Raw genomic sequence first — 24,969 nt, forward strand, 5'->3', positions numbered from 1 at the left:
AAATTTACTTTTTATTACAAAGTAATATATATATAAATAAATTATACGAAATAAGATATTAATATCTAATTAGATAATTTTAAAATAAAAAATAAATAATTATATTATTCGATCAAAACTTGCCACTTCGAAAGATTGAACAATTTGAAATTTGGTAACTAAGCAATATGAAAACACTTTTGAACAATTAAAAAGAAAAGCAATCATTTGATCATAGTATAAGATATTATTGAATAATTAAAAAGTTAAATGTAATGTATAGAATAGAAGCTATATTGTTGTGTAGTGATTCAAGTGTGTATCAGTTACAGCCAAGATGGTCTGTACTGTTCATAACTCTCTTTCTCTCTCACTCAACTTGCAGTATCAGACAAGTATATAAAATAGACTACTTGACAGCCCACACAAGAAACCATATTAAAATTCTAATCTTTATTTATTTTTTTTAATAAAAAAAATATACCTGTTTTTTTCTTTCTTTCTTGTTCTTAATCTTCTTGAAATCTTCACATTCTTGCTCAGTCTTGTTACTCTTGTAGATGGGATTTGCTTTTCCAACATGAAAAACATTGAAATTTTTGAGTTTTGATTTGTTTATGGGGGTTTCTTGTGGGGTTTGTGTTACATACCTGTATAGTTTATATAAATTCTTTTTTTTTTCCTAATTTTTTGTAGGTGGGTTTGAGATGGATTGTTTGGTAGAGAAGAGTTATAAACTGTGTGGGTGTGTGTGAGAGAGAAAGTGCATATGAGTGTGTGTATTTGTGTTTCTGTTGTCGGCGCAGGGTCGCTTTCTGTCGGCATTGTCTGTTTCCAACGATGATACATACTAGAGAGGGATTTATTTACTTAATTTTTTTATTAAAAAGTACAAGGGAATAGAGAGATAGAAAGATGCTTCTGGGGATTCTTAATTCATTTGTTGTTGCTGTCTGAAACTGTCTTTGTATTTTGTTTTGCTCCATTTTTTGCATGATTTGGACCTGGCCAGAAGTATTGGTCTGGGCGTGATCAGTACTGGGTTTTCTTTGCTTTTTATGTCAGTACTCTTTATTGTTTGATTTTACTTTTTTCTTATTGTTTGGGATTTCTGGGTTTGGTTGCATGAGATAGGGGATTCTTTATTTTCAATGTGGGATCCTTTGTTTTGGTGATAAGTCTTATTGGGAGATTGATATTGTTTGAAATTGGCAAATGAAGTTGAGGTTTCTGGAGATCTGGCTGCATAATTTCTCTGGGAATACAGGTTTGGACCTTTAGCGGACAATCCACATATACTTTACATGCATTTCAATTTTTTATATTAATGCTGAATTGGGCTATTACTTGAATGCTTTTTGACATTTATGACTGGTTAGTTAGATCATTTGTCAGGAGATTCAGATGTTGAATGATTCTGTTCAGTGAGCATTCAATTAATGTATGTCTTCGGCATACTAGTTATGTGTTGGCAGCTTAATGTCTAGAAGGTTGGAACTCTATGGTGAAAATTGCTTTTCGGAATCAGCTGTTCATGATGCAAAAGCTGTTTGTAGAGACTAGAAAAATTTTTAGGTGCCAAGTATTTTATGATGTTAATTGTTGCTTGTGTCATGAAATTACATTAAATTGATTGTCTCTTGTTTTTAATATGCAAATTGCTATTTCTTTTTCCTTTTACTCCATAGATTAAATTCATCACCTGGTGAATTTCTTTTTGTTTCAGGTTCAATGTACAGTACTTTGCATCCCAGTCATAGATTACCTCATAGCTAGAGTGGTTCCCATACCAAATGTCAGTGCCTCTTGCAGCAATAATTGGTGGTGCTGCAGGAGCTGTGGCTTTGGTGGGTATAATTATGTTTCTCATATGGTTGTACCTTTATCATAATCAAAGTGTTTCAAGAAATTCAGGCACAGGTTCTTCTGATCAATCTGTTCAAGGTAACATTTTATCTACTGTGTTTCAAAGATTTTGAGAGCACAAGCTCAGTGTGGATTATTATTAATTCACATGGTTTGTTGCAATGATCTCCAGCAGGTAGAAATGTTGGGATTGAGTTACCAGTACGAGAAGTTAGGCCTTTTGCTATAGAAGAATTGTCTCAAGCAACAAAAAATTTTAGTGACAAAAACTTGATTGGGGAAGGAAAATTTGGAGAGGTATATAAGGGTTTGCTACAGGATGGGATGTTGGTAGCTATAAAAAAGCGACCTGGGGCACCTAGTCGTGAATTTATTGATGAGGTAATAACCACTGTCCTCACCTAAGAATCAAATTGTATGTATAATATGCTTCATAAATAAACTCTTGAGAAAAACTCTCATCACTTGTGAACTTATAATATTGGTAAGGAGAGTCATATAATGGCCTTAAGTTGGAAGCTGCCATGCAGACATTTGCTTCGGATTCTTATATCTTTTTGCTAACATTTCAGTGTTGTTTTCAAGCATTAGAATTGCTGTGAGGTGTGATGGAGATTATATTGCTGACTCAACAATATTTACAATAATTATTTAATTTAAATACTTAATTCAAACAGTTATTCACTTCCTTATTTTACTTATCGTATGGATTACCTTGCTGGCAGTTGCAGTATCATAAAGCATGTTATGTATCTTTCCTGGTTTTCTTTATTTATTTTCAGTTGAGGGTCTTTTGCTAGCTTCAGATTGGTAATTATTATTATGCACAAGAAGTGTTCTCTCAGTTATTAGTAGTCAGAATGTTGGTGAATCCTTTGATATTCAATCCTGTAACGTTATCTTCTCTTCTATTTTCATAAGCAAGTTCTTTCTCCCTTGTTATAAATATGTCAAAAGAACCAGGATTGCCTTATGGGTTTGAATTGTATTTTGTACAAATTTTTCCTACTTGTGTAATCTACTGCCATATATTTGTGCTGCACTCTTCAATGTTTGGTCTAATAGGACATACTTTTACTCTCAGGTACACTTCCTTTCATCTATTCATCACCGGAATCTTGTGACACTTCTGGGTTACTGTCAGGAAAATAATTTACAGTTTCTTATATACGAGTATATACCTAATGGAAGTGTTTCCATTCACTTGTATGGTAACTCTCTATCTGGGCACTAATTTTGTTTTATGAGCTTCATGTACTAGGCTAACAACTGAAAATATCTTGCTATTTATTTTTTCTACCTCTTGTGTACCCACACACTCAAACACAAATAGATAATTTTTTAGATATAAATAGATGTGTCAGCTTGGCTTTCCAATGACATCTATGTGAAAAGCAGTATATTTGCAAAGATTTTGCTTTAAGTTGACAGTTACTTAAATGCTGTGTCCATGATATACATAATTGCTAAATGTTTCTTTTTTTTTCTCTCTTTCCCCTTCAGGAACTGGTCAAGTTTCCCGTCAGAAGCTAGAATTCAAGCATAGACTTTCAATAGCTCTAGGGGCAGCTAAAGGTGATCCTCTGCAAAATCAGTGAGCATTTAAGGCATTCCTGGTATCAGTTTTTCTTTTCTTTAGATAAACAATCCAAACATCAACATTGGTCCCAGAAATTCTTTTGTAAGCTTCTTGGAGACTTTGAATTATTAAAAAAATTCCACCTCTAAATGAATGGTCTTGTAGCTATAACTGATACATCTTGAAGTTCTGCTCTCTGGTTCAGCCAGCCTCATGTATCTTTTCTATGCATAGGTCTGGCTCATCTTCACTCCCTGAGTCCCCGTGTGGTACATAAAGATTTTAAAACAGCCAATGTTCTTGTAGATGAAAATTTCATAGCTAAGGTTGCAGATGCCGGAGTTCATAATTTTCTTGGGAGAAGTGATGTTGCAGGGCCATCATCACAAGTTACAGCTGATGAGATATTCCTTGCCCCAGAGTATTACGCTTCGATTCCCCATGTTTTAATTGACCTTCTAAGACTGATACTTTGTTTATCAGATGACACTTATTTGCTGTTTGCTAATGCAGAGTGAAAGAATTCAGAAGATTTTCTGACAAAAGTGATGTGTATAGTTTTGGAGTCTTCCTTCTGGAGTTAGTAAGTGGGCGGGAAGCATCAGATTCATCGTCTTCAGATCCTAGTAAGAATTTGGTTGAATTGGTACGTGATCCACTTCATATTTTTTTGTTATACTATATACTACAGACATGTCAAACCATAGACCTCAAACATGCCAATATGTGTTTCCAATCTGTCATTATTTGTCATATAACACCAGAAATTCAGCTGCTTTTTGTGGAGTTAAAAATTGTTTTCTTGTCATTGGCATATGAAGGTGCAAAACTGTCAAGATTTTAGCAACATGTCAAGCATCATTGATGCAAGACTAGGAAATAGTTTCACAACTGAAGGTATGGAAGATTTCATACGATTGATAGTCCGATGCCTGGATCATTCAAGTGAGAGGCGACCTTCAATGAGCTATGTTGTAATGGAACTTGATCGAACATTGGAGAAAGAAAGGAGCTTGACAACAGTTATGGGGGAAGGAACCCCAACAGTGACCCTTGGAAGCCAGTTATTTAGAGCTACAAAATGAACTGAATTTGTTTGCCTCTGAAGTATTTGAGTGCGGTTTTTGTGAAATAAATTTTTTTGTCTCTTTCTTTTAATTTTTAATTTTTTTGGAAACAAGAGAAAGAAGTTCAGCTGTTTGATAAGTGTATAAAGAACAGCGGCATTTTGTTATTATTTTGTTTCTTCATTTCTTCCATTATAAATGTAATGAAAATCTTATTGTAAACCATAAAATTGTTGTTAATATAAAAAGTGAAGCTTGGAGTTGGTGTGATTTCTAATAATTTGATGATATTTCTGCTTCTCTTTGTCCTTCCTTTACTTGAAAAAGAAACCAAAAGAAAATCTTTTAACAGGTAGCAGTTGCTTCATTCAAGATTAAGATTATTTATATAAGTTGGTAAGATTTGTGGTCAGCTTGACATTTTATAGGGATGTTATTTTGATTTTCTCACTTGCCATCAGATTCTGACTGTCAGCTATGCTACAGTGTCTGCCTGTCAACAAATCATCATAAGCAACCACTTCATTACCTACTTCGCTGGCGACACTAAAATTTCAGGTCATCCTCTGCTTTCTCAAGGTAATCTTCTTCTTCTTCTTTTTTAACCCACGTCATCTACTTGTATAAATGTGTGATTGAAATTTGCTCCACCTGTCATCCTGGATTTAAACTTTGAGCTCTTAAATTAGTGCAGTAACCCAGAGATGGGTAGCAGATATGGGGATTTGTAAGTTCTCTATTTTCTCTTCTATGTGGAAGTAGAAGTGATTATGAGTTTGCTTTGATAAATTTTTCCCTATGATTCTTAGCTGATCAGCAATGTCAAATAGATTGAAGGGGCAAATTCTCTACTATTATATTGATGTAGCGTGTTTAAACTGGAAGACACGATTCTGTGTAGTGTATAATGAATACTGCTTTTACTGCAGATGTTAGAAAGAATTGGGACATTGATTTTTCTCTAATAGGTCACTGATAAGTTTTTCTTTGACATTAGTTTCTACTACTATACTCTCCTCTGTTTAATATTGGACCTGAACTTTACAAATTTAGGAAGTAGGAAATTCACAACTTTTTGCCAAAGAAAGGGGGTCTGAAGGAACCCAAGCACAGACCTCTCAGGAACATACAGTGGGGCTGAGCACTGCACTAACCCCTCAGAGTCGTTAGTTGTTTCTTGTTTTATTTTCAAGAGTTTTATCTTTTTCTTAGATTAATAGCTGCTTTATATAGGTAGCTGTCACTGGATTTTTCTGTTATTTTAGTTTACAAGGTTGATCTTGCTTGTGTGTTTTGTGAATAATGAATGAGATGCACTGTTATTATGAGAAAGTGATGATTTCGTCTCTGGGACTGCAGGGGATTCCACAGAGGGTTCACCTGGAACAAGCAATCAAGCCTCACCCTCTGTTAACCTTACTTGGGAATACTCCCTGACTGTCTAGTCCAATTCCTGCAATGAAATGTGGTCTAAAATTCACATGCTTGAGCCAAGAAATGGTAACTATCACAACCATTGCAAAAATCAAGCCCTTGTGCTGAATTTGTCACATGTTCTCCAACCCAGTAGAGAATGTGTAGCATAGGCTCTTAGTCATAGTGAGAACACCACTAACCTCTGCCTTCTCTTCTGCCAGATTATTTATCCTGCCCGAGTCCTCCACCGCCCTCTCCTTGAACTCCTTGACATTTTCCCTCTTGACCATCAGTCCATCAGTCAATCACTATGTGATAACGCTTTTGAAGCATTCCTCCATTTTGACTGTGTTGACAACCCATTTCCCTGCCCTGATGCCAACAACTTCCAAGAAATGCGTCATTGCTTTTCCAAGTTGAAACAACAACTAGACCATAATCTTCGAAAATCTCACTCAAGGGTGTCTCGTTTCCACCATACTACCAGGGGCACTGCCAATTGTATCATTGGCACTGCTGTGGCATTTACTATAACCACTGCAGCTACTGCTACTCAGGCACTTCTTGACACAATTGATTGGCTTGTCGGTCGATTATACACTGCCATTGAGGGAGGCAAGCTGCTGGTAAGGTTTGGATTGGAGAGGGGCAATGACAAGCATTCCATTCAAGAGGCAGTGAAAAAACTAAAAGGTAAACCGGCTCACTCTCCTGCTTGAGGATCTTTGCTCCTCCAGGAAATCAGTCTTACCCTCTTACCCAAACTAGCAGTTCCTAACCATTTTTGGTAATATTTTCTAGTCATACTTGAGAATTATATTTCTATTCTGATTATGCATCATTCCTTAACCCTGAGATAGAAACTAGGCCTTTACCCCTTTTTACATGGGCTTGCTGCACTTTTTATACAGATGAAGTTGCAAGTGCCAAGACCTTCAAGTCAGAAAACCTGGTTCAGTTTTCCAACATGCTTATTTCCTCAAAATTTTGATGAAAGTTTTGGTACTCATACAAAGCTGATGTAGTAATGGTGATTTTTCAAGGATTAATGTGTATTATGATAAATATTTCGTTAAATTACAGCTATGAACTTTCTTTCCTCTTGCTTAGAACTGAATTAAAGCCACTGGATATGGACGTTCTGACTGTACATGGGTAGCTAGCAGACTTATCCATATTGTAAGTGCTTCTGAAAATAACAGGTTAACAACCCAGGAACTATTTGAATTTAATGAAATCTATTGGATAATTTAAAGTGGATCTATCTAAAATAATATATGACAACAGAGAGACAAGAGTAGACGTTATGTCTATCAATAAAATGATGCGTATAATTTTATATATAAATAATAATATATTATTATATGATTAAGTATTTTTTATTTTTAATTTTTAATTATCTAATTACGTGATGACATATTATTGTTTATACATAAAATTGTGTATATAACATTATTTTATGTCTATATGGGTATAAATATAATAATAAAATTATATGCATAATTTTTATGTAAAACTTTTTATATAAATAATAATATGTTATTATGTAATTAAATGTTATTTTTTTAATTTTTAATTATTTATTTATATGATAATATATTATTATTTATATATAAAATTATATACAAAAATTATTTATATAACATTATACTAAATGTAATTGGGCATAAATGGATAAGCATGGGCATAATGCTAAAGAATTTTTATTTTTATTATTATCCACGATTTGATATAATGACATACTTTTACCTTTTTTAAGTTTAGAAAAACAAATTCCTGTTTCTATTAAAATTTTTAATAAAATATATTAAAAATTTTATAAATTTATTTTGAAAAAACCAGAAAAACATTCAAACTTAATATTATTTTCTTTTTGAGAGTTTTATTAAATAATTTTTATTTTAATTTATATTCATTTTATTTTAAAATAATAAAAAATTTTAATATTAGGAATATAGATTAGAACATTGATAAAGTATAATTATATATTTGAAAATAAACTTTTTAAAAATATTAATAAAAATTTTAAGAGTTTTTTTGAAATTTAATAAAGTTTAGATGTTTTGATATTTATAAAATTTGAATATATTCATTAATAATTTCGAAAATAATAATTATACTTCAAAAAAAAATTAAAACATAATAAATTAAAAATATAAATGTCTCATTAAAAAATACTAAAATTATAACATAATTTTTTAAATAAAATAGGAAACTGATATTTACACTCTTATAATATTATTTATTTTTTAATCTAACAAAAATAACATAAATATTTTTTCATTACAAAAATTATGGAATGGATGGAAGAGGGAGATTTTGGATGGAATTAGTCATTTGACTTTTAAACAAAAGGTTAAAAGGCTTGTTCTCATCCAAGATATAGTGAAATCTCAAAGCCTTATTTTTTTACTTTTAAAAATCTAAATACTTATTTATAAACTAATTTCTATTAAAATTTTCAGTTAAGATTAGAAGTAAAACTATAATTTATTAAAAAAATTTAAAAAATAAAAGTTTATTACATTTTCTTCCCAAGTTTAAAAATCAGATAATTTCTCCCTCCAATCTTTAGGTTTTTTTTTTTCCTCTCCGACGATAGTGACAAACTGAAAAAGAGAAGAAGAGACGACGATATCTCTAATATTGTCATCATCTCTTCTTAAACAGAGATCTGTTAATGAAGATGAAGAAACATCTTCGTCTCTTTGTTGTCATCTAGGAAAAGGCGAAAATCTATTAACAAAAATCTTCATCTCTTCTTGTATAGAGACGAAGAGATGTCTCTTTGTCGATGAATTTTTATCCAAAAAGAGATGTTGACGATGTCAGAAATGTCACTATCTCTTCTTCTCTTCTTTAGTTTGCTGTTGTCGTAATCGTTAAAGGGGAAAATAAAGAAAACTTAGGGATTTGAGGGGAAAATGATCACTTTTTAAATTTTGAATATAAAAAATAAGAAAATTTGGAAATTTTTTTAACCTGAGAATAAAATATAATAAAACTTTTACATTTTAAAATTTTCTAATAAGTAATAATTTTATTTCTAATTCTAATTAAGATTTTTAATAAAAATTAGTTTTTAAATAAATATTTAATTTTTTTAGAATTGGAGGGTGGGTCTTTATGATTTCATTATACCACTATACCCTAGGTGGGAGTAAGTCTTCCAACCGACGCGTCGGATTGGATTGGATTGGATTGGAAGTGATCCATATAAATGTTAATATAACACGGCTCTTGGCCTTTTTTAATAAACTTCTCTCTTACACGAGGGAGCTTCTGCAAGTGAATTTGAAACCAAGGACACGGTATTGTCCGAAGAAATCTTTCTCTTCGGCAGATAACTCATAAGTGAAAAAGAGAAGACACTTGCAGCAGTTCAAAATGCTACGGTTTCTGTTTAAGAATTCACCGTCAGCAACGTCATCGACAACTGCTTCACCGGCAACCATCAACCTTAATGTTTCAGAAGGTAAAGCTTCTTTTATGTGTTCGTATGAATGCGTGCACGAATGTTTATTTGAGATGCTATAGAAAGTTAATTTCTCAGTTGGTTGTTAAATTTTTAAAGAAGTTAGAGATGGGTAGTTTAGAATAGTCTGTTTAGTAAAGCTAGCAACAGATATAGAGCTTTATTAGTAGCTACTTATGTTTATATAAAGACGCTGTATCAGCGTTTGTGCTATTTCTGCTGATTTTGGGCCTTCAAGGATTAAGGCGTGCTTTTAACGCTAATTATTAATTGCTTATTATCTTCTTATTAAATTTATTGAGTGTTATCTGTTTGTCTTTTGATTTTCGCAATTTTCGTTTTAAGTAGGTTTTGTGTTGTTACTTTGCATGTTTTTCTCGTGGAGAATGACTGTGATTCTTTTTGACTAAAGAAAATGATGAATTCTCTTTTGAGCAGTGGGGAGTTTGATGGAGGGTTCTCCTGGGACGAGCACTCAGCCTTCACCCACTAATTACATTACTAGGTTATATTACCTTATTGTCCACTCCACTTCCTACAATGAAGTGCTTTCCAAGATTCACATTCTTGATCCCAACAATGTCAACGAAGTTAAATTGCAGATTGAAGATGTAAATGGTGATGGAGTCGAGGATCCACATCAACAGCTTTTGTCTCAAGTCCTCCAACCCAGCAAAAAAAGCGTGCAAGAGGCTCTTAGCCTTGCTAGCACCAGTACTGTCACCCACCTTATCTCTACTTCCTTCAACCACACTGAGAACACCGCCAACGTTTGCCTCCTCCTCCTGCAAAGCATTTATCATACCCAAGCTCTCTATGCACCTTTCCATGAGCTCCTTGATATTTTCCCCATTGACCCCCACTTCATCTCTCAGTCACACTGCAGTAATGCTTTTGACATCTTCGTCCAATTTGACTGTGACTGTGTGAAGAACCCATTTGACTCTTACAACTTCCAGGAGATGAACAGTTGCTTTTCCAAGTTGAAACAACAACTCGACTACAATCTCCGAAAATCCCACTCTAGAGTTCGCCTTTTTCACTATGTGACCACTGGCTCTGCTATTTGTATCATTGGCTTAGTCATGGCTGTTACAATAGCTGCTGTGATAGTTGCTGCCCATGCATTTGTTGCCATTGTTGCTGGTCTCTTATGTACTGCTTATTTTCCTCATGGTCTCACAAAAAGAGATCTTGCCCATGTGGCACAACTTGAAGCTGCTAGAAGGGGTATGTATGTTATAAACAAATATGTAGACACTCTTCAACGCCTTGTTGATCGATTATACTCTGCCATTGAGGGTGACAAGCGACTTGTAAGGCTAGGATTGGAAAGGGACGGAGACAAGCATTCCATTGAAGAAGTGGTGAAACAGCTAAGAAAGAACAAGCTCAATTTTGAACACCAGCTCATGGATCTCAAGGAACATGTATGCCTGTGCTTTAAGATTGTCAATTGGGCGAGGTCTTTGCTTCTCCAGGAGATCCTTCTTCAATGAAGTCCTAATTCGTAGCAAATTTTAGACACTTTTCCTCAATCATATGTACACGCATATCTTTCTGTTGTAAACTTGTTTGATTCCTTAATATTTTTAACATGCTCCCCTGCCTAGATCTCGAAGCAGCAATAACTGGCTCATTCTTTTACTATCCTTTTATTTTCCTTCCAATCTAGTACATTTTTCTTTGTATACGAAGCTGATTTACTAACTTTGGCATTGAATGATATCCATTAGTTTGATAATTTTTTATCTTGAGCAAATGTGTCACTGTTTATGCCATTAATTCATTGTATTAAAGCACCAACTAGTGATGAATATCTTTTCTCTTTGTTTATTATCGAATGAAAGCTTCTAATCTGATTCTCAGCTTTCTAAAATTAATCCTAGGTATTTAAACAGAAACTATTCATCTCTGATATTTATCCTTTGATGATCATTGTGGACAGAGTAATTTAAAGTTTGATTATTTCTATTGTGTTCTCAATTTACACAGGATGGTTGTCAATTTCTGTTGGTGTAATTGTTCCAACAAGAACATAATCAATTTGTGGATAACTGGTGTTCATAAAAGAGTATTATGTTCTATTACTTTCTTGCTAAGACAACTGCAGAATGTTTTAGACGTCAAGATAATATGAAAATGTCAGTCTTTTTAAATTCTGAGAATGTTTCTTTGCATAATCATCTGCAAATCTGGCATATTCTTTCAACACCGCAGTTTTTATATTCCAAATTGATGTAGCTGTATGCTCAAGAGTTTATATTCCAGAATGATGTGGTTATTATACTCTTTCAACACCACAGTTTTCATATTCAGAAGAGTTTCTTTTTATAAGACAATGTACGGACACGGTAACCACTCTGAAGAATGTCTGATTCGGCCGGGGTTCTGTGGATAAAAGGAGTTGTTCGATACGGCCTGGATGTCTCACACAAGGCTGCAGGGAGATAAACTGGTTCATTCAACTCCTCTACACGAGTAAACTTCCAACTCCGGAAGTTTTTCTTTAATTTCTTCCAAGTCAAAAAACCAAGAAAGCCTGATACTTACTGTGTCTCTTCCTGCAGCCATGAGATTAATCACAAGGTATCTCTGAAACTAGTTAAATTTCTTAAGAGTTTTGTTTTCCTCCTACCATAATAGCTGTTAATAAATTTAATTCCTCTTCTTCCATCTGGGATTTGCTCCTCTTCTGCTTTTGTTTCTTCAGAGAATTGCTCTGGTACAGAAAACAATCAAGCATCTCCCAAGCTTTGGCTAGCTTCTTTTCTTTTCGTATTTGAAGTCATTTCTTAGCATTATTATAAAGATGCCTAGCTTCCCCACCATAAACCGAGGGTGTGTTATGTGTCTCTGGCCAGCATTAAGTGAACCACCACCCATTCCAAATCAATTATAATGTGACCTTTGGTAGGGTTAGATTCAAGTCCTGCTCGAGTTTGACTTTGCCTTAAGCGAGTTTAAAACGAGTTTGACTTAAGCAAGTTTGAACTCAAGTTTTAGGAGTACTCAAAAATTTGATACGAATTGATGAAATGACATCGTTTTGATCGATATACATTAAAATGATTTTATTTTAGTATTGAGCTAAGCACAAAGCTGAATTCAAACTCAACTCCTTTCAAATGAGCTAAGTTCGAACACTTTTGAAGCTGGCTCGGCAAGCTCAAGCTCAAGCTTGACTCAACTCGACTCGAATCTAGTGCTGGCCTTTGGCATTCTATCTAAGTTTTTCCTTTTATACAGTGGCCGGAACAAATGAGCTGGAGCTGGAGCTGGAGTACAGCGCCTGATAAACAACTTTTCTTTTTCAAAATTTATTTCATAAAATCAATTAAAACTTAATTTTATCCTTCAATACTGATTATATTCGTTTATATAATCCTCTATATATTTATATAATATAATACAATCTCAGACTAATACAATGCAATATTATTTTGTGTGGTACCTCTGCACATGAACAAAATATTTCTTGTCTTGATAAACAGATTCATCTGAAGTTTAGAATATAGTGGTTTTAGTTTCAGTTTCACCTTGTTTAGCCCTGAGAACTACTTCCTCTGTTGTAGTCCCAATTATCTCATTGGCAGTCTTCACATCTACACATGTACAATTTCCACTACTATCCTGAATTTGTGAAATATACAAACAACGGACTTTAAGTCAATTTGGCAGACGCCCGTAATCATAGATGAATTGCTGATGTTGCTCATAGTTTGAAAACTAGAAATAAATCTTACCTGTGAAACAATCCCTAACTTCTCTAACTTTTGAATTGCATCGTCCACATCGAAGTCACAGCTTTCACTAAATTTCTCCTTGATTAGTTCCTCACAATGCAGGTCAAGATTCTACTTCATATAATTCCAAATTCATAGTTCAACATTACGGTGGAGTTCATCAAGGAATCAGAAAAGATATAGTAGCAGTATAAGTTGTATGCACCTTTCTAGTTGCTTTTCCCTTCATCATCAGTATAAAGTATGCAATGATCACCTCTTTTACCTGCACATTGGAAAATTATTATGTTGTGTAACAGCTTGGAATTGTCATTTGAGTTGAAATATCTGATGCCAGAAACAAACTCATTGACGACCATGAAACATGACCATAAGGCAGCCAGGAAGATTATGCCTTGATTATACAAAATTTCAATTTCTGTTTCCATGGACAATAAAATGAAAACAAAAAAGTTTTTAGGTTGCTGCTTACTTCCTGTTGAATCACCTCATCGCACAAGTGTAAAAGAGTACCCCTTCCACTGTCCAGTTGTTTGTCATACACAGACTGTGTAATTAAACTCTGATATGCTACCAAGTTCTCAGTATAACTATATATACGCAGTTTCTTCAAGTATTAGTTTACGCAAATAGGCAAATCTTAAAAGCATGAACAAATAAAGATAAATGTATACAAATTGGTATTACCAAAAGCTATAGACATAGCACTAAGAAGAAGATGAAGAGGATACTTACGAAAAATATGTTGAAACACAGTAACCGATCACTGCTGTCAAGATGCCATAAATGACCCAAATATCAGCTTTGGGGATACTAATAGAACTAATCAGAGTTACCTGAAAAGAAGTGGACATGAACAAGACGGATCAAAACAAAGAAAATATTCATACAACTTCATAATAGAATATGTACTAACTGACCAGCCCTATAATAGCTGAAACCAGAAATTTGACCCAGTCCATTGGCGTTAACCCTGGGTTTATCTTCTCTGGCTGTTTATAAAGAACCCAAAAAAGATATTGTTAAATGCATAAACAAGAGAGAGGAGAAAATGCGTGGTCTTTTATACAGAGCGATAACAAAGACTCACGAGTACTATTTCCATATCAGCCATTGGAATGTTTTCGAAGTGCTTCACATATATATTTCTCTCTGTTTCTTTTTTGTCACTTGCTCTCCTGCGGATTACCACTTTTTTTAGATAGATAACATTGACGTTAGTTAAACATTATATTTGAAGTAAACTAAGGGAACAGTTTGGGTAATGTCCTTTTAAAAAAAGAATAAATTCGAAGATAGTAATCCTGCTCCAAAGTCCTTTCTACCGTAAAAAGTATTTATATAATGGAGGTTTCATAGTGACTTTGCCCAAAACGCTAACATGAAAAAAAAAAAAAAAAAAGGAAAGCATACCCAAAAGAAAATCAACCAATACCTGTAAATAACAATTATTCGTTGAAATGTTGGCTCTTGGATTGTGATCTTGCCAAGCAGATTAGAAATACTGGCCACATGAAAACAATATTTAATGTGATGGATAGCCTAAGACAAACACATTCCACCATCCGGAGACCAGTAGTAACTAAATGTGAAATATCATCAAATTTCAAATTCGAAACCTGAGTTTCATGTTATCAATACGAATCCGTTCAACATATAAGCTGTCCTGTGTCAGGTCAGAGTCGATGCGAAATTCGACAGGTTTTGTCATAACTTTACTAGAAACTCTACTTGAATTCCCACAGAAACACCCTTTTAGTCTACAAGGAAAACAGCCCAGAAGAGCAACAAATAAGGAAACTAGTATTAAATACATAAAAAAAATACTGGGATGTAATCGGAGACAAGAAAAGGTGAATTTACTGTAAAAAATATTTCAAAGCTGCTAAATGTATCAACAATCGCTTTTCATAATTTCAAACTATAATTGACTATAATTTGAAAGTTCTTTCATAACCAAATCACTGACCCAAGCACTGTCAGGAAGCATCTCCATATACGCGCAATGATCATATTTATTTTTGGAATGATAAAGTAACCACTCCTTTGATCAATTCCAAATCCACGGCGAAATATTATGTACTGGACCAACGCGATGAATCAAAATTAGTTCACAATCCAGAGAAAAAGATGCAAAGAATTTAATACTTTTTATCAACAAGGAATTCATATGATTATAATAAAATAAGTGAACATCAAATGATAATCACCAGTCATCAACATCCCAAAATTACTTGGTTAATAAGATTTGTCTAATGGAAAAGAGACCTTCACTGATCTTTGTCCTCCAAACATGTATGGACAACAATCCCACAGAATAAACCCCAAACTAAACACAAATGGTAATCATCAGATATTTCCCTGCCCATTGAATAAAATGAATATCAAGCATTAAAGTTGGATTGAAGCAATACCTTATCTGCAAAATTCGGAAGGTTTTGATGAGGGTTCTTCTCAAAATACCTTGTCAAAAGGGTTTTGTCAAGCTAGATTCACCAAACAGTGAATATTGGAATAAGAAAACAGGTGAGTCAGGACAGGAAAACTATCAAATAAAAAGTTACGACTGTTTGTCAAAATTAAGCAGAAAAGTACAGACCTTAGTTTCATCAACTTTAATGGGAAGATTTAGACGATATTGTGCAGAAAGTGCAACTTCAATCTCATCATCAGTTGTTATCTTAAAATTGCTGTTTTCCATCACCTTATAAAAGGTTAAGTTACAATGAAGTTTAAGAAACAAAACAAAAGAACATCAGGAAAACAAAGGAATTAATTAATGAAACAGCTAAAGAAGACCATATGCATTATAATCATATAGCACTGGATGCTACTCTCTATGCAGTTCATTGTACACAAAATGTTGGATTGAATGCTAACAAAATCATTCACAATGCACAAACTAGTTCAAAAATGTTAACCTATACAATTTTTCTTAGCTTTAACAAGACAACTTGAAGTAGAGGACACTGATGATTGGACTGTTAAACAAGAAGAAAACATAGAAGAAAGACATTTTTTTAGGATTATTGAGGTTGGGAGTCTTAGGAGAAACATTTTTCTTGCAAAATATATCTACTTAGCAGATCCATATTCGATTATTCATATGATACCTCAAACAAGTGGGTGAGAAAATATTGTTCATAGACATCAATTTTTTCAGAAGTTAGGTTCCGCTGCTTCAATTTGGAGGCTCCATGAACTGGCTCAAACAAGGAAAACAATAGCTGCAAACACAATATCTCGATGTGAGAAAGAGTGAAACAGCGCATATCAGCTTAAGAGTAACGAAAATTTCTCCATCAAATACCATCAGATCCTCAAATTGCAGAAGATACCAAGCTCGAATGGTGTATTCAACTCTCTGACACAGCTTTAGAAACTCATTTCGATCTGATTTATTTTCTACACAACATATGAAATCTTCAGTAAAAATCAGACAACTTGAACAGATAATTCAAATACGAAACCAAGAAAAATTCGAAAAGAAGACACAATGTACCAATGTCGTCAGCCAAGGTAGTGATAAGGTTGCTCTTGAGAACGGGAATAACTGATTCACGTTCTAGTCTTATTAAATCTCTATGTTTTCCCATATTTTGTCTTCAAAAATTTTTCATCAGTCGCAGCTTCTTTGAAGATGTGATGATGAAAATGAAGAAGAAGAAGAAGAAGAGAGAAGAATCACAAGTTGCACGTGGTATTTGACTACTGACTCTGAGGCGGGAAATTCTCACAACTGAATATTATCGAATGTTAAGGGGAGCCCAACTGGTAACAAACTTTCCCTCCATTTTGAAGCTTACACTTGGGTAAAACAATGATGGGACTTTGTCCGTAAATTCATCAGAATAATAATTTTTAATCCCATGAAATTTGCTCCATTTCATTGCCAAGGATAATTATTACAATTTTTTTCTTTAAATCTGACCAATTAGATCCATTTTTGTAAATAACAAATTGTCATTTTTGGTCAATTAGGAAAAAATTATAGTTTAAGATCTGTTTTAGCAAGTAGAATTATGAGAAAATGAGGGTTAGTTGACAATGAAGGTAAAGAAGGGCATAAGTTAATATGAAAGAATTCATCTGGCATGAAGCTTATTTCTTGTTGAATCACAGGAAAGAATATATTTCAATTTTGTTAATAAAATATTATTCAAACCAAACACATTATTAAGGTTTAAAGAAAAAGCAAGGGTACCATCAAATCCTTAAAATGTACGATTTACCGAATGGAGAGTGTACTAAACTTTTTTGTGTCATCAAATAATAGTACATATATAAATAAATTATACAAACTCATTTATACAATATGATATGATAACATCTAATTAGGTAATAAGCTTTTTAAGTGAAAGAAAGTATAATTAATTTATACAAATAATTTTATTATATTTTTAAACACATTTCCAATCAATATGCAAGTTAAAAGAGCAGTATTCATTCTACCTTTTAAATTCACTTATTCTTCATTACAAATAATATGGATGACTCTCAGTTTTGGTGATCACATGTTCAGTATGTCAGTTTTATTTGAATATGGGAAAATGAGTATCACAATATTTCATCCATTTATGATTTTATACGTAAATAATGAATTTCTCCCATATTTTATACATAAATAAAAATAAATTAACCTTAAAAATTACAAAAATGATGAATGTACAAGAAATTTAGCACCATCAACAGTCCAAGGTGCTGTTAAAGCCTATCAACTTTAATGTATTTGACCCTCAACCTTGAGAATTCAGATGCCGAAATCACTTTAGATAGAAAAAGATTTAGTATGAGTTTCCTAGGACATCATCAAGTTGTACTGCCACCCATTTTTGCCTTAAGGACGAGCTCCTCGGTGGTGGTGCCAATGATCTCGTTGGCACGTTTCAGCCGAACACAGAAATACCGACCAATCGTATCCTAAATGCAAAGATTATTTGCTAGTTAGAAGCATTAAAAAACTATGAACTAATTCTTCTTGTAATAAATTTTACTTGAGGATTAGGACAAAATTTATGCTTAGACATCAAACAATCAACCAAACAAATACTTCTATCCCACAGTAGTACTTTTAGTAGATTTCTCTACCTGCCAGCCACTAAAGGACGGCATAGAAAAGCCCTTTGGAATATGTTTAAAAAATTTTGAAATCCCATCACCATGCCACAAACTCTCTTCAAGGGATGACTCTAATCATTGTTGGAACTCAGGAGGGGATGATAATTTCAAGGTGGTGAGCAAATATAGAAACGGCCAAAATTCAGTTAGTCCTACTCTGAGTGCTAACAAGATAAAACAAATTAGCTTGCTATTTCAAAGAGAATGGAGAAATCTCACCCGAGAAATAATGCCTAATTTCTCTAACTTTTGAACTGCATCATCCACATCAAAATTGCAGCTTTCACCAAACTCTTCCTTGATTAGATCCTCACATAACTTGTCCAGATCCTGAATTAGTTTAGATGATAAACATCCAAGAAGACTTAAAAATGTAAGGATGAAGAGGGAACTGAAAATAGATCCTCACCTGCCTTGTGGCTTTACCCTGTTCCATCAATATAAAAAATGAAATAATTACCTCTTTCACCTGCACAATAGTAGTTTACATCAAACATTTAGCAGAATGTAATTAAATAAAAGTGGTTTAAACAAGGCCCATCTATCAAAAAATTCACTTGAAAGTTGCTAAACTTGCAACAAAGCTTCTTCATAGGGAAATTTCTTTTTCTTTAATAAAATTAATCACAAAATAAAAATTGTAAATTAAATCTGAAGACAATTGTTGGTCAATTTATCCTGTGCCCCTACAGAATACTGCATTTGTTTATCCCAGTAGGTGATTCAATATCTAAAGTCACTGGTGCCCACTCATCATAAGTGAAAGGCCCCCTAATACATCAAAGGCTTTAATTAGAATAGAAAAAAAAAAAAAAAAAGAGATAATAGCTTGATAAAACTCATAGCAGTGTAACAGACTCATCTATCAAAACAGTGAAACATTTTTAAAAACAGATGATGGAAGACATTGGGTTTAACAACTAATTGGCATAGAGATGTGGATGACTTTTTCTGATTCAAAAACTACTTCTGCCAAAAACTCCCCAAGAACTTCACAAAGCCAATAAAATTAATGTATGGCTAAAGTATATGCCACAGTGGCTATAAAATAAAGACTAGGAGGAGGGTATTTGATAATTTTACAAAAGTCATCCAGCCTTGAACTCACTTCTTGCTGGATCACATCATCACACAAGTGAAGAAGAGTGCCTTTTCCACTATCAAGTTGTTTGTCATACATGGACTGTGTGATTAAATTCTGATATGCAGCCAAGTTTTGCTGAAATCTGCAGCCAGTAGAAGAAACAATATGCAATCAAATGATTTGATCTTAAACCAAGAAACAAACAAAACAATTAAGCAAACAGAAGTTCTTGCTTTGTATCACATACAACTGATACTTGTTAACATTAAAGGAGGACCAGGAAAAATGCTTGATCAGTGAGTACAACCAAGAGTTTTCCATCACCTCATGACACCAAAATTATAAATTTAACATAACAAGCATATTTTCCATCTTCCAAAAGTTAATCACATCAACTTGCTAATAAAAATATAGGTCAGATAAACTAAGCATACTGATCAATCAAACTAAAATATATCAATAAACCCATAAATAAAAAGCATGATCTCAGATGCCAGCTGAGGGATGGAATGTTTTGTGGAGCAACTCACGTGAAGTATGTCTTAGCACAGTAACCAATCACTGTGGAAAGGACAGCAAAAATGACCCAAAGATCACGTTCATTCATTTCAAGGGAGCTAATCACAGCAACCTGTTCAGGAAAAGACGGTATGCTATTTGGGTAACATTGTAACAATGTGAGGACAGTGGACTAAAGAAGAGACAGTCAGTGACAAAATAATTGCTATTACTAACCAGCCCAACAACAGCAGAGACCAGGAACGTGACCCAGTCCAGTGGAGTTAATCCTGGATTTCTCTTTTCAGGCTGTTTTTAAAAAAGGTATATGTCAGCCATGCATTATTTGCAGACACTGAGAAAAAGAAAATGCAATACAAGAGTCATAAATCAACAAGATAGTAAAGAAAGACAGAGAGAGGCAGCCAAAAAAGCTTACAAGAGCTATCTCCATATCAGCCATCGGAATGTTTTTAAAATGTTTCACATATATTCCTCGATCTGGTTTTAATTTTGTACTTGCTTTCCTGCAGTATGATCATCATTCTCAGATGAATAACACAGTTCTCATGGTTCTCTCAAAACTAATTTCACAAAGCATCAATTAGATAAAAAGCCTAGATACTTATCCCAATTAAAAAGGAAAAAAAAAAAGGACAATATAAATATGAATTCCATTGTTCATGAGAGGATTATCTGTAGACTTTTCATTGTATGCATCTCATATCATAAAAACATTTTTTTTAATCAGCAGTCACCATAGTATGTTCTACTACGCTGTAAAAGTTAACACTAATCACTTGCATGTCAATGCAATATCATTATAAAACTGAATAAAAGAATAAAATTAAACCATGAAAACAGAAACAAAAGGCACCTGTAAACAACAATCATCCTATCAAAGGTGGGCTCTTGGATTGTAACCTTGGTCAGCAAATTGCGCAAACTGGGGAACACAGAATAAGAACATCATTGACTGGCGATAAAAATCAGAAATGCAGCACAGGCAACTCAACTTATACATAAGCTCATTGCTTGAATGTCCATGTCTGTTAATAAACATGGTAAAATAAAACTTTTGGCACAGTTCCAAGAAAACAAAGAGACGACAAGATTTTTAAACTTACCCAATAATGGCCTACCCTCCAGCCACAAAACCAACCAAACATACACAGAAAAGTCCATTAAAAGATACAGGCTGTATTGTTGTTAGTTAATTGAACTTCTTGAGTAAATAATCAAGTTAATAAAATTTGTATAGCTTAAATAAGTTAATAAAATTTGTCATAACCAAAAATTTTAAGTTAAAAAAGATTTAAAGCCAGATTCGTGGATCATTAAAATAACACCTGTGATTTCAAGATTCACGCAAGAAGTCCATGTGAAGCAAAGCATTTTGAAATCACTTGGAACAGTGTGCAATATACCCATAAAATATGGTATAGAAATCTTTTGCAACAGTAATACTGTCCCATAGTAACTGCTATGTTGAGATAAAATGTACCTTAGTTCCATATTTTCAAGACAGTGCCGTTCAATGTATAGATCATCTTGAATATCTTCAGAATTTATGTCATCATCCTTCTTTGAGTCCTTACGCCTCCTTGAACTCCTGAAGAAAAGTTTATCTAGCCTGCAAACACAGGAACACTGAAAAGGTTAAAAAGAAAATCATAAAGCAGGTTAACTTGATTACTGAGAGAAAAGATGTAATTATTGTGCAATTCCAATGCTGGACAAACTCTTTTAACAGGTAAGTTAACAGTGCAGGAAACATGAATTTTAATTCACCATCATATGGCCAGGCAATTTATTCAAGAATATCTTTCAGTTCTGATTCAACTTGCAGGAACAGATAAATCTATAATGCATTATTGCTCTTGATTGCACAACAAGTTCAACATGTAACTACTCAAATTGCAGTCCTAACAATATCCCTTGATGATAAAAAAAATTATAGTCCAAAACATATACTTACCTTGTTCGTCTCAAAAGAAATGACCAGAAGCGTGCAATGAGCATGTCCACTTTCTCCATGAAAAAGAAATCAGTAGTCTGATCAATTCCAATTCCACGTCGAAAGATAACATACTATAATGAGAAAAAAAAAATCACAAATTAGCTTTCTTCAGAATAACCATCCTAAGACCAAAATTCAAAACAATGGTCAAGCTGGTTCAAAACTTTGAACACTTAGGTTGACTGAAATTAAAATAAAAATCCCAAAAAAAATCTTGCGGCTCTTGAACTTCTTTCAGATAAAGTGGGATGTGGTATCTTGTAAGGAAAAAAAAATCAAAACTGTCCCTATTTTTTACCTTTGAACTTAAAATTGAAGTTATCCACAAAGTAGCAAATATTTTGTTTCTCATAGAAAGAAGGCACTAGGTATTAAAGTGACAATCATAAAACATAAAATTCAATGAGTTACTCATTAGAATATCTGCATACACAGCATAATGAGACAGTGAGGTTGAGCACAGAAGCAAATTAACTCACTCTAATTAGGACAGACAACATACTACACAAGCTGGAGAGATCCGACACAACTTAAGGACACAAACAAATAAACCCAACATAACCAATTTAGAACCACAAAGGAGTAATTCCAACTCAAGCACAATATTAAACACCTTCAGTGCTAAATTTAGAGGAATACCTTATCAGAAAAATCTGGAAGGTTTTCGTGGGGATGCTCTTCAAAATACCTCTTCAAAAGCTTCTCGTCAAGCTACATTCACCAGAAAGTGAACATTGAGATTTGAAACTTGAAAGCACACAAAAGTAACCCAAGATATATGAACCTATCAAGACTTGCTAATAGTAAAAGTTTATATAATTGCATGACTACCAAACGAGATCATTTCTTACATATTTGTGAGTACAAACCTTAGACTCATCAACACTGATGGGAAGATTTAGAAGATACTGCCCTGAAAGTGCAACATCAACCTCATCATCAGTTGTTATTTTGAAATTACTCTTATCCATCACCTGCAAAAGAAGGAAAGAGTTTTGACAATACATTACAGAGTGGCATATTGAAATTTGATAAGGATACATGCACATAAATATATGATTACATGATAGTAGTTCTAGTACATGAAATTTCCTAATCTTCACAAGTTTTAGTAGAAAGCCCTTGATCACAATTTTAACCTAAAGCCACTCTTCCAATCATCAATAATTACCCCTATAATTCACCCATTACCCTACCTAAATTATCACATTACAAGTGCTATCCTACAAATAAAATATTTGTTTTCCTTCATTTATAACAAAACAGAAGACCAAATTCAACCTCATTCTATCAAAAAACCGGAATATCAAATAAGATCTATAATTTATAAGATAAAAAGTAAAAATAGTAGTCACAGTACCTGAAATAAGTAGGCAAGGAAATTCTGTTCAAGTGCATCAATCTCGGCAGGAGATAAGTTCTGTTGCTTCAATTTCTCAGCCCCAGTTACAGGGTCAAAGAGGGAGTATAGTTGCTGCAAACACCATCAGTGCGTAATGTAATTACAATCAAAGGCAACAAACGTTACCATAGCATACTTAAGAATAATGGATAAACCAAGGCTACCATGAAATCCTCAAATTGGAGAAGATACCACGCTCTAATTGTGTACTCAACTCTCTTGCAAAGCTTTAGAAATTCAGCCCGGTCAGAATTATGCTCTGGAGTAAAATTTATCCACCCAATTCCACATCACCAAGAACAACAAATGCAAAACTAAGTAGATAAATAATTGCATCACTAGTCACATATACATTCATTAAAATTAATCAAGAATAAATAAACAATGGTGCTCATCCACATGAAATAAAAATATTTTTTTTTCTTTTCTCTCAGTAGCTTTTCTTAGATGAATTGTTTTATTTCTTAAATTTTTGACGTTATTAGTTGGTGGGTCTTGTCATGTTAAATAATTACGGAAAAAAAGGTACATTGCAAAAGAGAAGAAATCTGAAGAATCAGCAGAAAGAAATAAAGATAGAAACATGGAATCGCAGATTTAACGTACCAATGAGATTGGCCAAAGTCATGATAAGCTTAGGTTTGAGAACGGGAATGACAGATTCACGTTCCAATCTAATAATTTCTTTCTTCTTTTTCGGGTCCATCTTGCTTGGCCTCGGCTTCCGTCTCCGTATGAAGTATGTGTTATATACAAAAAACAGAGCGTTGAATCACGTTGAAAACTAAGAAGAAAAAAGAAGATATGCAGGGTTTCTATTTTGGAATGATTTGATGGTTTGCAGGTAGAGAAGCCACTCCCGTTTTGGCATTAACCAACTGAAAAAAATACACCCAACATTATACACTTCGGGTGCTTATCTGTGACTGGCGGTAAACTAAATCAAAGCACTGTTTGGTTATGATCGGCCATGCGCTTGATTTGGATAATTTTTTATTAAAAAAATGAAAATTATATAGATTATTTTATTTTATTAAATTATAAAATGAATTAATTAAATTATCTAATATTATTCATTATTTTAATTTAAAACAAAATATATATTTATTTTAAAATTATAATAAATAGATATAAAATTATAACAAAATTAAAATTAACTTGATTACAATACATTGTTTCTCACTATTAACATACTCAAATAAAAGATAAATTAATAAAGTAATCAAAATTATCCTAAATCAAACCTTTCCTAAATTACTTTCCCCTGCCTTCATACTCACAATAAAAATTCTTTGTATGTACATATTTTTTATGTATCATCATATAATTAAATATTATTTTATCTTTAATTTAAAATTATTCAATTACATAATTGTTTCTCATAAGTATACTTAAATTATGTAAAAAAACAAATATGCCGATAGTTTTATTGTTAATTTACCCATATGCCAAATTGAACTCTATAATTTTTAAGTTCAGTTACTTTAATCTTCTTTAGGTGAAATTTTTTTGTTTGTTTATAGACAAAACGCAGAAATAAAATAAAATTAAAATAAACATATTGATAATAACTTGCTAATGAGCCTCTATACACAATTCCATAGGATCTTCATACAAAACCAAAATCGATGGACTCATCTTTGTGGGATCAAGATGTCTGTTTGGCTGAGCAAGATAGGGAATGGCAGTTGATTGCCTCAAACAGAGAGAAAAACACCA

The 24,969-nt window shown here is 33.2% G+C and overlaps 5 protein-coding genes across 11 annotated transcripts; 3 read left to right on the top strand and 2 right to left on the bottom strand.

The window, feature by feature from the left end:
* Positions 1–334: 334 nt before the first annotated feature.
* LOC123222549 (proline-rich receptor-like protein kinase PERK8) lies at positions 335–4,771 on the top strand. Of its 2 annotated transcripts, none has more exons than XM_044645392.1 (8): positions 335–1,246; positions 1,706–1,923; positions 2,018–2,226; positions 2,930–3,056; positions 3,349–3,420; positions 3,659–3,845; positions 3,938–4,070; positions 4,246–4,771. In XM_044645392.1, exons 2-8 carry the CDS (start codon positions 1,773–1,775, stop codon positions 4,507–4,509), a joined length of 1,143 nt encoding a protein of 380 aa, XP_044501327.1. In that variant the 5' UTR covers positions 335–1,246; positions 1,706–1,772; the 3' UTR covers positions 4,510–4,771. The 2 variants fall into 2 exon arrangements, with proteins under 2 accessions (XP_044501327.1, XP_044501328.1); XM_044645393.1 differs by having other exon boundaries at positions 2,021–2,226.
* Positions 4,772–4,911: 140 nt separating this feature from the next.
* LOC123222551 (UPF0496 protein At3g19330-like) lies at positions 4,912–6,984 on the top strand. 2 transcript variants are annotated; one of them, XM_044645394.1, is made up of 3 exons: positions 4,912–5,070; positions 5,851–5,991; positions 6,129–6,984. In XM_044645394.1, exons 2-3 carry the CDS (start codon positions 5,950–5,952, stop codon positions 6,624–6,626), a joined length of 540 nt encoding a protein of 179 aa, XP_044501329.1. In that variant the 5' UTR covers positions 4,912–5,070; positions 5,851–5,949; the 3' UTR covers positions 6,627–6,984. The 2 variants fall into 2 exon arrangements, with proteins under 2 accessions (XP_044501329.1, XP_044501330.1); XM_044645395.1 differs by lacking the exon at positions 4,912–5,070 and having other exon boundaries at positions 5,080–5,991.
* A 2,176-nt stretch (positions 6,985–9,160) lies between these two features.
* LOC123222548 (UPF0496 protein At3g19330-like) lies at positions 9,161–11,126 on the top strand. Its single transcript, XM_044645391.1, has 2 exons — positions 9,161–9,382; positions 9,821–11,126. Exons 1-2 carry the CDS (start codon positions 9,295–9,297, stop codon positions 10,879–10,881), a joined length of 1,149 nt encoding a protein of 382 aa, XP_044501326.1. The 5' UTR covers positions 9,161–9,294; the 3' UTR covers positions 10,882–11,126.
* Positions 11,127–12,773: 1,647 nt separating this feature from the next.
* LOC123222552 lies at positions 12,774–15,866 on the bottom strand. Its single transcript, XM_044645396.1, has 12 exons — positions 15,728–15,866; positions 15,543–15,614; positions 15,098–15,210; positions 14,748–14,888; positions 14,564–14,632; positions 14,219–14,306; positions 14,049–14,120; positions 13,864–13,964; positions 13,601–13,718; positions 13,334–13,393; positions 13,129–13,239; positions 12,774–13,015 (listed from the first exon to the last, which is right to left on the bottom strand). Exons 1-12 carry the CDS (start codon positions 15,827–15,829, stop codon positions 12,890–12,892), a joined length of 1,173 nt encoding a protein of 390 aa, XP_044501331.1. The 5' UTR covers positions 15,830–15,866; the 3' UTR covers positions 12,774–12,889.
* A 1,817-nt stretch (positions 15,867–17,683) lies between these two features.
* LOC123222544 lies at positions 17,684–24,168 on the bottom strand. 5 transcript variants are annotated; one of them, XM_044645385.1, is made up of 15 exons: positions 23,857–24,165; positions 23,415–23,509; positions 23,209–23,322; positions 22,718–22,822; positions 22,488–22,559; positions 21,807–21,919; positions 21,333–21,461; positions 20,706–20,774; positions 20,268–20,355; positions 20,066–20,137; positions 19,861–19,961; positions 19,355–19,472; positions 18,656–18,715; positions 18,466–18,576; positions 17,684–18,048 (listed from the first exon to the last, which is right to left on the bottom strand). In XM_044645385.1, the coding sequence occupies exons 1-15, from the start codon at positions 23,954–23,956 to the stop codon at positions 17,938–17,940; spliced, it is 1,458 nt and encodes a 485-aa protein (XP_044501320.1). In that variant the 5' UTR covers positions 23,957–24,165; the 3' UTR covers positions 17,684–17,937. The 5 variants fall into 5 exon arrangements, 4 of the variants coding, with proteins under 4 accessions (XP_044501320.1, XP_044501322.1, XP_044501321.1 ...); XM_044645387.1 differs by having other exon boundaries at positions 23,415–23,477; positions 23,857–24,164; XM_044645386.1 differs by having other exon boundaries at positions 23,415–23,564; positions 23,857–24,164.
* Positions 24,169–24,969: the final 801 nt, after the last annotated feature.

The sequence above is a fragment of the Mangifera indica genome, chromosome 8, assembly GCF_011075055.1.
Source record: "Mangifera indica cultivar Alphonso chromosome 8, CATAS_Mindica_2.1, whole genome shotgun sequence".
Lineage (NCBI taxonomy): Eukaryota > Viridiplantae > Streptophyta > Magnoliopsida > Sapindales > Anacardiaceae > Mangifera > Mangifera indica.

What these genes read in the sequence shown, in the direction of transcription:
- LOC123222552 (XM_044645396.1), bottom strand. Translation starts at nt 15,829, where the DNA reads ATGGAAAACAGCAATTTTAAGATAACAACTGATGATGAGATTGAAGTT. An exon ending in TTAAAGTTGATGAAACTAAG is followed by an intron (nt 15,615 to 15,727) that starts GTCTGTACTTTT and finishes TGGTGAATCTAG; the next exon opens with CTTGACAAAACCCTTTTGAC. An exon ending in CGAATAATTGTTATTTACAG is followed by an intron (nt 14,307 to 14,563) that starts GTATTGGTTGAT and finishes GGTAATCCGCAG; the next exon opens with GAGAGCAAGTGACAAAAAAG.
- LOC123222544 (XM_044645385.1), bottom strand. Translation starts at nt 23,956, where the DNA reads ATGGACCCGAAAAAGAAGAAAGAAATTATTAGATTGGAACGTGAATCT. An exon ending in GACTTTGGCCAATCTCATTG is followed by an intron (nt 23,510 to 23,856) that starts GTACGTTAAATC and finishes ATTTTACTCCAG; the next exon opens with AGCATAATTCTGACCGGGCT. An exon ending in TGTGCTAAGACATACTTCAC is followed by an intron (nt 19,473 to 19,860) that starts GTGAGTTGCTCC and finishes TACTGGCTGCAG; the next exon opens with ATTTCAGCAAAACTTGGCTG.
- LOC123222551 (XM_044645394.1), top strand. Translation starts at nt 5,950, where the DNA reads ATGAAATGTGGTCTAAAATTCACATGCTTGAGCCAAGAAATG. An exon ending in CATGCTTGAGCCAAGAAATG is followed by an intron (nt 5,992 to 6,128) that starts GTAACTATCACA and finishes CTCTTCTGCCAG; the next exon opens with ATTATTTATCCTGCCCGAGT.
- LOC123222548 (XM_044645391.1), top strand. Translation starts at nt 9,295, where the DNA reads ATGCTACGGTTTCTGTTTAAGAATTCACCGTCAGCAACGTCATCGACA. An exon ending in CAACCTTAATGTTTCAGAAG is followed by an intron (nt 9,383 to 9,820) that starts GTAAAGCTTCTT and finishes TCTTTTGAGCAG; the next exon opens with TGGGGAGTTTGATGGAGGGT.
- LOC123222549 (XM_044645392.1), top strand. Translation starts at nt 1,773, where the DNA reads ATGTCAGTGCCTCTTGCAGCAATAATTGGTGGTGCTGCAGGAGCTGTG. An exon ending in GTCGTGAATTTATTGATGAG is followed by an intron (nt 2,227 to 2,929) that starts GTAATAACCACT and finishes TTTTACTCTCAG; the next exon opens with GTACACTTCCTTTCATCTAT. An exon ending in TGTTTCCATTCACTTGTATG is followed by an intron (nt 3,057 to 3,348) that starts GTAACTCTCTAT and finishes TTTCCCCTTCAG; the next exon opens with GAACTGGTCAAGTTTCCCGT.